Source organism: Triturus cristatus, chromosome 7 (assembly GCF_964204655.1).
Source record: "Triturus cristatus chromosome 7, aTriCri1.1, whole genome shotgun sequence".
NCBI lineage: Eukaryota > Metazoa > Chordata > Amphibia > Caudata > Salamandridae > Triturus > Triturus cristatus.
Genome location: NC_140590.1, coordinates 67,418,169 through 67,430,013, shown reverse-complemented (window position 1 = coordinate 67,430,013; position 11,845 = coordinate 67,418,169). Strand labels below are relative to the sequence as shown.

The window sequence follows — 11,845 nt, the reverse complement described above, 5'->3', positions numbered from 1 at the left end:
GCTGAGGGAGGTGGTGAGCTGGTCGGCGGTGATCTTGCTCCAGCTTCTGCGGGGAACCTGTTGAGGGTAGTTGCGGGTCGTGGTTCTCCTGAAGTTGAAGTGGACGCAGCTGTGGTCTGTCCAGTGCAGTCCGGTGGAGTGGCTGAAGGAGATGTGCTTGCTGGAGGAGACGATGGGGTCAAGCGTGTGGCCGGAGATGTGGGTTGGGGTGTTCACCAGTTGCTTGAGACCGAGGTTGGCGAGGTTGTCCAGCAGGGTGGCGGTGTTGCTGTCATTGTTGTTCTCCAGGTGGAAGTTGAGGTCTCCTAGGATGATGTAGTCTGAGGAGGTAAGGGCGTGCGGGCTGACGAAGTCTGCGATGGCTTCGCTGAATTGTGTGCGTGGTCCCGGGGGTCTGTAGACGAGGGTGCCTCTGAGGGTGGTCTTGGGGTCGGTGTGTATCTGGAAGTGAAGGTGTTCGGCGGCGGTGAGGGTGTCGTCGGAGTTGGTCGTGATTCAGATGGTGTTTCTGTGGACGATGGCGATGCCTCCTCCGGCTTGGTTGACGCGGTCCTTCCGGGCGATCTTGTAGCCATCCGGGATGGCTATGGCGATGTCGGGAGCTGAGGAGGAGTTCATCCATGTTTCTGTGAGGAAGGCGACGTCTGGTGATGTTGTGTCGAGAAGGTTCCAGAGTTCGACGGCGTGCCTGTGGATGGAGCGGGTGTTGAGCAAGATACACTTGAGGTGGTCGTTGCTGGAGCCTGGCTTGGTGGGTGTGGTGCAGGATCGGGTGCAGGTGAAGTTGCAGGCGTGGCAGGTGAATGCTCCGTGGGTGCGTTTTGGGTTGGCTTGGTAGCAGGCTGGCTGTCGGCCGGTGTTGAGTGCGTGGAGGGTGGCGTCGTCGTATCTCTGTCGGGTTGGCTGGCTCCAGCGGGGTCCAGGGGTTCTGGCGCTGGGCGCGGTCCAGGCGTGGACGGGCGTAGACGGGCTTGCCTTTGAAGCGCCTTCGGCGCGAAATCGGCGCGCCCGCTGCGCGTGGTCGCTGCGCGTACACGCGGTCCCCGCCATATATGGCGAAGTGGGAGGGAGGAGCAGCTGGGAGGCGGGAGCGGGGCGGCGAATGGGGAGGGGGTGCCAAGGGAAGGGGGCGGGGCCGCAGGAGAGCAGCGGCGGGTAGCGGAAGGGGGGTGGAAAGAGCGGGAAGATGGAGCGGGAGAGCGAGGGCAAGCCTGGGCAAGCCTGGAGAACAGGGGCCTTGAGGAGAGGCGGCAGCAAGAGAGGCCAAGAAGGCAGCAGCAGCAGAATCTGGGCACACGGGGGCCGTGCAGAGTGGAGTGACCGGGTCAAGGCAAATGCCTCTTGTCTTTTCATTTTTAAGGTAAATTCATATCTAAAGCAACACTCTGAAGGCAGGACCTCCCCGCAACGGAACCGTAATGCGCTCTTCCATGTGTATCTCATGATAGACCGGATGTTACGTACCAGCCCACAAAGACGGGGGTTCCACAATCCTTAACATCACCATAGCGACATCCTGTGCGATGCTTGAGGGCCCCAGATGTTCTGTAGTGTATGTATGCATTGTGCGGCTGCCAGATGTAGACACATCCTTTACCGTGCCATGGCGTCTGCTAGAAATGTATAATCTCATGGCCATTGCAACCATCTACGGCTCTTCTCGTCCGAAATTGCAATATATTTTGAAAGAATGTCACGTTGGCTATTTGCAGTGTCCTCATTTTGTATCTGAAATGTACGTCACCACTGCTCTTGTGAACCTACAATCGTGACCGCTATGATGACGTGATTGTTAGATACTGTGAAACAGCCGATGTTCGACGGCCCTCGAAAAGTGCTCGGTTGCAGTCTCGTGAGTTCCGTCCTGCACAGTCTGAAGTAAAAGGACCTCATGTCATTTCAGTGTCTTGGTATAGCGCATGACTCTCCCGAAGGAGTATCTCGGCGCTGTGCTGAGCAGGCAAGCAGGGACATTCTAAAACAGGCAGTTTTATAGCATCTTCTTGAAGTTTATAAAGTCTGGACGCACACAAAGATGAGGGGGAGTTTATTCCAGTGGTATCAGTCCCTATATGAAGAAGACGTGCCCCCAAGTCTTGGTGCAGATGCGAGGGGTCTGCAAAGACACTTCATTTGAGGACCATAGCTGTCGGGGGGCTGATAATATCTGAGTCGTGAGTACAGACAGGCTGGGCGGGGCTTGTAAACTGTAAACACCTGCTGTGCATTTTCATTTCTGTACTCAAGGTTTGATTTTCAAAAGGAAAATAGTTTAACAGCGAGGCGGGCGCCAGTGTTACTAGAAGCTTTAAAGGACACTGGACCTGTGAATTCACGGGTGCACCAGGGGTTACCGCGGAGGCTCAGGGGCGTGAGCTGCTGTGTCCAGCCAGTTCTCCAGGAGAAGAAGGTCACAGAGGCAGCGGTCAGTCCTTGCGACAAACAGCGCCTGGACTCACTGTGCCCCATTCGAGCAGCTCGTTGAAAACCCAAGACACCTCGTTTTTGGATTTTCACTTTCAGAGGGCGGTGAGGCCAAGCAGTCAATATTCACTCTTGAGGGTCGCGGCCTGTAGGATGCTGAGGTCCAGCTGCCACTGGAATAATGCACCATCACTTGACGGTCCACCCAGTACTTTATCTTTTCGACACATTGAGGCCTTTTCTAGGCTCTTGCACCTGATAGAGGGGGATGTGGCGGAGGGCAGTCCCTTTAGTGCTCATTCTGAGCTCCAAACCCTGCAGCCTGCACTGGCACTATTTAGGCTGCCGTGCTCCATTCTGCATACCCAGCGCTGGCGCACTTTAGGCTGCCGTGCTCCATTCTGCACACCCTGCACTGGCACTATTTAGGCTGCCGTCCTCCATTCTGTATACCCTGCGCTGGTGCCCTTTAGGCTGCCGTGCTCCATTCTGCATATCCTGCGCTGGTGCCCTTTAGGCTGCTGTGCTCCATTCTGCATACCCTGCGGTGGTGCCCTTTAGGCTGCCGTGCTCCAACGCACACATCCTGTGCTGGTGCCCTTTAGGCTCCCATGCTCCAACGCGCCCACCCTGCACTGGTGCACCTTAGGCTGCCGTGCTCCAACCCATGCACCCTGTGCTAGTGCCCTTTAGGCTGCCGTGCTCCATTCTGCATACCCTGCGCTGGTGCCCTTTAGGCTGCAGTGCTCCAATGCACACACCCTGTGCTGGTGCCCTTTAGGCTGCCATGCTCCAACGCATACACCCTGTGCTGGTGCCCTTTAGGCTGCCATGCTCCAATGCGCCCACCCTGCGCTGGTGCACCTTAGGCTGCCGTGCTCCAACCCATGCACCCTGTGCTAGTGCCCTTTAGGCTGCCGTGCTCCATTCTGCATACCCTGCGCTGGTGCCCTTTAGGCTGCTGTGCTCCATTCTGCATACCCTGCGCTGGTGCCCTTTTAGGCTGCCGTGCTCCATTCTGCATACCCTGCGTTGGTGCCCTTTAGGCTGCCATGCTCCATTCTGCATACCCTGCGTTGGTGTAATGCCCTGAACGTCTCAGGATCGTTTAACAGACACGATAATGAGGACGCAACCACTTGTGAAGGGTTAGTTATTTTAATGAAGGCAAAAATACTACAAAGAATAAACAAAAGTTATAGTCACTGGAATCCTCCAGGCTAAGTACGTTACCAGCCCACAGCACGGATGGTCCTAACCGTCCTCTGCATACACGCCGATCCCGGCGTATGCCAACAGAGGGCAGAAATGAAATGGCCGACAATGCCAATCGGTAGGCTGTGAGGGGCACGAAGAGTGTTGGGGAGAATCGAGGAGTCAGGGAAACACCCAGCCGGGGTCTCTACCTGAAGGGAGCAGCCGCTCAACCTCTTCCTCAGACTGCACCGGGACGCGGAGTCACCTCCTGGTGATGCGTCACCGATACCCCAATCTACAGCAAGAAGACTGAACCGAGAGCAGCCGCTCGATCGATCCTGTGGACTTCCGAGTCTGTAACGCGGCAAACACCTCCTGGTGTGCGTTACAGCTGGCAGTCCCTGTATCTCTGGTCGGGCTGGGAGTTACTACTCCAACCAGCAAAAGCGCCACTGCGCTTTGACTCAGCCGAGTCAAAAAAGCAAAGCTCAATGGTAGACCGGTAGAGCTTCCGGGTCCTTCACAGGTGACGATGGGACAAGACACGGCCCAGGGAGTAACGACTCGACCTACCTCCGTTCTTGCCTTACTGGAGCACCACTCCGGAACACTGCTCTTCACGAAGCAGGTACGTCGGTGTAAACACAATATCCGACAGCCTTGTACCTCCCGGTTCCTCCCTTTATAGGGCGTGTTTTCCTTGAGTTATGTAACAGCTCTCCTGTTTACATAAGGGCGTGTTTTCCTTGAGTTATGTAACAGCTCTCCTGTTTACATAAGGGCGTGTTTTCCTTGAGTTATGTAACAGCTCTCCTGTTTACATAAGGGCGTGTTTTCCTTGTGTTATGTAACAGCTCTCCTGTTTACATAACCTCTCAACCGCTAAGCATCCTGGGAGATGTAGTCCGTTTTCGCTGGTTACCGTTTTCCTCCCCTCGCATGACAGGAATTCTTGACAGTTGGTGCCCTTTAGGCTGCCGTGCTCCATTCTGCATACTCTGCGCTGGTGCCCTTTAGGCTGCCGTGCTCCAACGCACACACCCTGTGCTGGTGCCCTTTAGGTTGCCGTGCTCCAATGCACACACCCTGTGCTGCTGCCCTTTAGGCTGCTGTGCTCCAACGCGCCCACCCTGCACTGGTGCACCTTAGGCTGCCGTGCTCCAACCCATGCATCCTGTGCTAGTGCCCTTTAGGCTGCTGTGCTCCATTCTGCATACCCCGTGTCGGTGCACTTTAGGCTGCTGTGCTCCAATCCACACACCCTATGCTGGTGCCCTTTAGGCTGCTGTGCTCCATTCTGCATACCCTGTGTTGGTGCACTTTAGACTGCTGTGCTCCAATCCACACACCCTACGCTGGTGCACTTTAGGCTTCTGTGCTCCAATCCACACACCCTATGCTGGTGCCCTTTAGGCTTCTGTGCTCCAACGCGCGCACCCTGCACTGGCACACTTTAGGCTGCCGTGCTCCAATGCCCACACCCTGCACTGGCGCACTTTAGGCTGCCGCGCTCCAACGCGCGCACCCTGCACTGGTGCACTTTAGGCTTCTGTGCTCCAACCCACGCACCCTGCACTGGCGCACTTTAAGCTTCTGTGCTCCAATCCACATACCCTATGCTGGTGCCCTTTAGGCTTTTGTGCTCCAACGCGCGCACCCTGCACTGGTGCACTTTAGGCTTCTGTGCTCCAACCCACGCACCCTGCACTGGCGCACTTTAGGCTTCTGTGCTCCAATCCACACACCCTATGCTGGTGCCCTTTAGGCTTCTGTGCTCCAAGGCGCGCACCCTGCACTGGCGCACTTTAGGCTGCCGTGCTCCAGCGCACACACCCTGTGCTGGCGCACTTTAGGCCTCTGTCCTCCTGTCTGCATACCCTGCACTGGTGCCCTTTAAGCTGCCGTGCTCCAACGCCCACACCCTGCGCTGGCACCCTTAGGCTGCAGTGCTCCAACATAAACACCCTTTCACCATATTCCAAGGGTGTGTGCATTCTGGGTCTGGGACCCTCCAGTACATAACACTTGTCCCACTGTGCATGTGTGCTGTCCAGTGAAGCACACATGCACATTTAGAAATGTTTGGAGACTTTTTAACCTTGCTCCACAATTACCCCTCGCTCGAGGAGATGTCACTTTTTAGCACAAATCCCTGTCTGCAAATGTCAGTAGATCAGGATTTGTATCAAAACCCATGTGCGCTGCATGGGAACGCCCACAGTATACCCCCCTGATGTAAAGTAGTGTTACTTTTCATTACTTCAGGCAACGCTCCAACACAAACCATGATTTGTGGTGGAAAATATATCCCAACACAACTCTTTGTGCTCGGTTAGTATTACTCTTTTAAAACACTCAAGAAAGAGAGTTCTCTGGGGTCCTGGCAAAATTGTATCCTTCCTTTGTATTGGTCAGGAACTTGCAGGAAGTGACAGATTCACTGATTGGCTAATTTCAGACACCTGCTTATTTCCCAAAGCTGTGGACTCTGGTGTAAGACCAACAAGCCATTCAGGTGCAGAGGTACACTCAAATATTTGAAGGAGACCAATGAAATCCAGTGGACTCTGGTGTAAGACCAACAAGCCAATCAGGTGCAGAGCTACACTCAAATATTTGAAGGAGACCAATGAAATCCAAGTGCATCTATTCTTTGTGTGTTTTCCTGTCCTAATTTAGTCATTGAAGTTAGTGGAACCTCAGTAGACAGTCCTTATCCAATCAAGAGCTGTTGCTGAGACTGTCTGGACAGAGGCTAACGTAGACGGTTATAGGCCCACACCACTTGATGCTCTGACCTTGGCGTCCTTTTCAAAGGACCATATTCTTGCTGGCCCCAGGCTGACCGGCTGGACACACCTGAGCCAGTAGTGTGAACACAAAGACCTCCTCTTGACCCGTTGCAGCTTATACGGATCCAACTCACATTCTGACAAGGCCTAGTGAGCCAGGGCTGCACAAAGAGGAGAAGGAATTGAAGAACAGCTGTGACATTGAGGGGTTCTGGGAGTAAATAACTACCTCTATGGCCATTAGCACCAACTAGAATTCCAGGAAGGGCCTCCGCATGCATCTCACATGTGCAATGCTTATTTTGGTAGGATTCTCCTACGAAGAGTGGGATGCCCTGGGTGTGCAAGCCCCTCACTGGTAGAGTCAAGCACTGTGCTTGGGAGCGACATAAACAAATTCAAACTAACAACCCCTCAGGGGCCTGTGACACTTGGGCCAATGAGGACGACAAGATGCTTCATCATTTAGAAGAAGAAACCTAGAAGCGGGGAGACATAGGGGTTCTGCACCAGTGATTCACACTTGTGGGGGAAAAGAGACCTGTATCTCTGAGGAGATGTTGGCATGAAACTCACTACTTGTAGCTCTAAACATCGTCATGAGTAAGCGCTGGAAATTTTTTATGCAAAACTCTAGTGCCCAGATTTACTAAGGCTCTGTGTCAGGTTTGCATTACTTTTTCAACACAGACCCAACGCAAAATCAATTGGTGGGATTTACAGTTTACTGAAAACCAAGATTCACATTGGATTGAAACCCAAAGTAATGCAACGCATGCAATGAGACACCTTGTGTTACTCTGCGTGCAGGAAGTGCTCCTTGGGTGGTGGATGGGTGTTCCTATGCAACCACTCGTGTGCTTTGGTGCCAATCCCTATCTACAAGAAGACCTGTGAATTGAGATCAATTAATAGGATTCCGTCTGAACAAATCTAAGGGCAAGGGTCTTTATTTATCCTTTGGCACCATGTAATTAACAATAATGGTTAATGTATGTTGCTGACTTCACAGTAGAATGAAACCCCCTCTTTAAATAAGTTTGATTTCGTTTATCGATAAATACACAAGCTTGTAGTGTGTATTCCTTATGGTGTAACCCTAGGGCGGTGTATGTATGTACATGGCATTTCTACAGTGCAAACCAAGGGCAGCGGATGCCAGCACAGGGTCAAAGGCAAGCTTAGAGTCGGCAAGTAATAGGAAAGGAAGCCGAGTTGTGGACGGTTAATACATTGTGATGTGGTGTCTCTAAAGAGGTGAACTTTCTACTCGTTCCTACGCTGGAGCAGGGTTGGGGCGGTCCTGGTGGATGCGGGGATGTTGTTCCCAATCCTGGGTGCATATATGGAAAAGGCCTGCTGTCTTGTGTTTTTGTACTTCTAAGTCCGCAGCCTGATGGCGACCGTGCTGCGGGGGTGCCGAGAACCACAAGAGATGGGGAGCTTGTCTGCAAGATAAGTGGGGTGCTGGTTGTGATGTCTTTGAAAATGATGCAGGTAGCTTCGAAGACGATGCAGGCCGACAAGCGGAGTCAATGGAGGTCCATCCGGGTGGCGGGTTTACCTTATTTTACCTTATTTAATATTTGCTCTAACCATCAACATTGCACAGTTTAAGTCATGTCCAAGTATTTCCAGCTGCATTGCTTCTTTTCACATCACTCATTGTGTTGGATTGTTGTAATGAGTTTAGATTATATCACTCCCCCAAAGGCACAGGAAGTTACCCAATGAGTGGTTTAATACCAATGACCTGCTTTCCATCCTTGTATGGTACTTTTCATCATGGTAGTGTAAGCTGGTGATGTGACGTAGCTATCCATCATTTTTAGATGTGGGATTCCATGACTAGCTTGCATCGCTTAATGAGAAGTGGAAAAGACACCATTGGTTTTGATGCAGGTAGTATTGGTGTTTTTGTTTGTTGTGCTCATGGGACACTTATTTTACTCAAAGCAGCTGGTGCATTGACTTTAGTGTTTTACTGTATGATGGCTCCATATCTGCGTTTCTATTCACTAATATAAAAGTACACACCTATCTGGAAGTGAATTGTTCACATTTGTCTTTATTCAAAGGTGTGTTTTATCACAGTTGTGGTTACTGATTGGAACTGTCTATAATTATTCCCAAATAGAAATCGAGGCGCTTCTGTGAGCGAAAGCCACATCTACTAACTCCCCAGGTGCAGAAGTTCCATTACATTCACTGAAATATTGGGCCATATGTACAAAGAAGTGGTGGAGTGAGGCATTAGCCGTCATGGCTTAACGCCTCACTGCGCCACTTCAGAAACGCAAGGCTGCGGCATATTTACAAGGATATGGTGCAGCCCTGTGTTTCCCTCTGCGCTGGTGCTAAGTTGAGTAGCTTAGCGCCAAAGCAGGCACCCTTGCACCGGAGTGCAAGGGTGTCTGTGTGCAGGGGAAGATTGTTTATGTGGAGGAAGGTGTCCCTTCTTGCACATAAACAATCTTTAAACGCGGTGTTGTCATTTCTCTGTGTGCTGCTTAATGCAGCACACATGGAAGTTACAAAATGTATTTTTTTTAAAAGATTGTTTATGGGCAGGAAGGGACACTTCCTGCACATAAACAATCCAAGGCTTTTTGCTTTTTCCATGTGGGCTGCACAAGGCAGCACACATGGAAAAAGCAAAGACGAGTAGAAATAAAGCAGTCCTCCTTGTTTTGCTAATTTGACGAGGTTTTCTCTGGCCTTAATTTAGCCACTACCTCCTATTTATGCCACCCTTGTAAATAGGAGGCAGCATTGAAATCAATGGGTGTTGCAGTGGAACGCCCACCGCAACACCCACTGCCCACCCCTTTCATGTAGCGTGAAAGGGTGCCTTATTTACAAGGCAGCGTTAATCCACGTTAAGAGGCTTAACGCTGCCTTGTAAGTAAGGCAAAGCCCCTATTGCCACAGGAATGCCGGAAAAAGTGACGTTTCTGTGGTAATAGGGGCTTGTACATATGCCCCATCGTGTCACAGGGATGCAAGAAGCTGGTCTCTTTACATTGGGATTAGCGCCTGAATTAATATCTGTGAGAAGCACCCACCTACAACACACAAAATGAACTCCAGAAACAGTTTTTCTCCGACAAATTATCACCCATCCTGGTCAACTCTTCTTCACTTGTTTATTGCAAGCTTTTAGAATACACACCCATGAAATAGGGCCTGGAAGTGTCTTGTTGTCTGATTAGCAGAATGTAGATCCTCACAGCTTGTAGTAAACTTGAACAAAGTTCAGTGCAGAGTAACTGCGAAGGCTCAGGTTGGGGGTTGGGCTTGGATCCTGGGACGCACAGCATCCTTTCCTCCAGATCTAGTGCCCTTGACTACCAGGAGACCAGCAGCAGCCAAGCGGGGCACGGAAGCAGCTCAGAAGAAGCAGAAATGGTAAGCTGTAGGGATCCACCTGTGAACCATAATACTGACTGCCAAGGAAGGGGCGCAGCGCTGCATCAGCCAATCATGAGAGAGATTAAAGAGAATATCATCCAATTGTACGAGACAAACGAGACTGGGATCCAATGTGCGACGGGAATTGAGGCAAAAACGGCCAATAGAAGTGAATATAGTTAAAGGTCAGAATCTCGCAGCCAATAGAATTTGTGAAAATGATGAGAACCCAACCACAGGTACCAGCAGTGAAGGTCCTAGTGGGATTCTGTCCCAGTAAAAGGAGATGGCACATTATCGTCATCCAATCAGATCATTAGGTTGGTTCAGGAAAGTGACTAGGAGCGTCATGACATCCTGTACTGTGGCTCGGCTCCAGGACATGTCTGGTCCTAGTGCAACCAGTACATCACGCTTATTCCTCTCTGACTGCTCCAGAAACAGCAAAGTCGGGAAAGTTTCCAATGTCTGCTGAAAGTGGTAAGGGCCATATGGCCACCTCCAGCTACGCTTCGTACTTGTTATTTTGCAGGAGAGTGGTTCTTGCAAAAAAGTTCTGGATGCTGAGGATTCTTCTAGACTAGTCCTTTATACCGCATATTGGTTCAGTTCCTGTAAAAGACTGATTTTATTCACAAGGTAAACCCATTCAGCACAGTTATAAATCTTGAGACAAAGCGGCTATAACATCCCTTCCAGACTCCAAAATATCCCTCGAAACTTCATGTAGACTGGCGGGTGGTCACCAAGGCCGTCATGTTTGATATCACGTTTGCTCACAGAAGTTCGCCATCTTTGGTTGGGTGGTCTTCCCTGGAACCAATAATCCGTCACTTGATGGATGAAGCCTGGCGGTGAGAACTGCATCAGGAGCCCCGTGAGGAGGTCGCAGTAGCCCAGTTTCAGGGTTTTGGGTGGAACACAGAGTTCTAGCTTGGTAGGTTTTGGAGATCACATGATGGTCTTTGAATATCGAGGTTAGTGGCTTCATCTGTACGTCTACTTTCATGAGACTCAATCCAGGCAACACATTCTCCATGGAGGATTGAACTCTGCATTGCAACATTTCCACAAGTTAAGCGAATGCTGTCCTATGGTTACTGTGTATGTCAATGAGTAGCCCGAAGGCGCATGGTATTCTCTCTCCGTGTTTGATAGCTACCCATGTTGTCCCAAAGCTCATCATTCACGTTAGGTGGAGCTCAGCGGCACAAGATCTTCCATAGCACATTCGATGAATACTCTTAATGAGGAGTGGAAGGCACGGCCGGAAGGGGTATCAGCAGTGAGGGTAGGATATTGCTCAACTCCTCATTGGCTGGGTGCCCGTTCTGGCTGATCGCTCTATGTGCAGAGTAGAAATGTACTCAGCAGTGTGGGATCATCTATAATTCCCCATTCGGAGGGTTGCGCATGTCGGCGACTATCTCGCTTAGCAAGCACCAAGGGGTCAGCAGTGAAGTATCTTGATGAAAGCCTTCCGGAACTCCACGTTAAAGGTTGTGTAGATGATGGGGTTGACTGCGCTGTTCACATAGCCCAGCCAGGTGACAGCGCTGTAGAGCTCAGCTGAGATGTCACACTTCCGGCAGTGGTCGCGTAGGATGTGGGTGATGAAAAACGGCAGCCAGCAGATGATGAAGACGCCTTGGATGAGAAGGGAGAGAGATATGTTAGGAAAGTATGACTAAAGAGGGTAACATAGCCTCTGTCACTGGAAGCTGTCTCGTGCTATTCGAGTACAGATCTACACAGATAGCAAGATCACCTGCTCTGACATCACACAGGACATTTATTGGAGGGATGAATCTCAGTTTGTCTCACTAGTAATCTATCAATCACCTCTTAAACCTCCCCCGCCATGCTATACTACTCCTTATGATCCATCCGCAGCTGGACTGCTACGCTTTAAACTGCTCCGCCATACTTTAATCAGATGCAAAGACTGCACTTGTCTTTGGGATAAACACAGCATTTCTAAGCAGAATTGTCACTCTTTGAGACAGTACATGCATTTCTTA

At 50.8% G+C, this 11,845-nt stretch overlaps 1 protein-coding gene across 1 annotated transcript in view; it reads right to left on the bottom strand.

Annotated features, from left to right (window-relative positions):
- Positions 1-9,547: 9,547 nt before the first annotated feature.
- Positions 9,548-11,845, bottom strand: part of LOC146808836 (D(2)-like dopamine receptor) — a 224,237-nt gene continuing 221,939 nt past the window's right edge. The window contains exon 8 of the mRNA XM_085614242.1: positions 9,548-11,471. Within this exon, the coding sequence (XP_085470368.1) occupies positions 11,275-11,471 (197 nt within the window). The 3' untranslated portion in view covers positions 9,548-11,274. The remainder of the gene's footprint in view (positions 11,472-11,845) is intronic.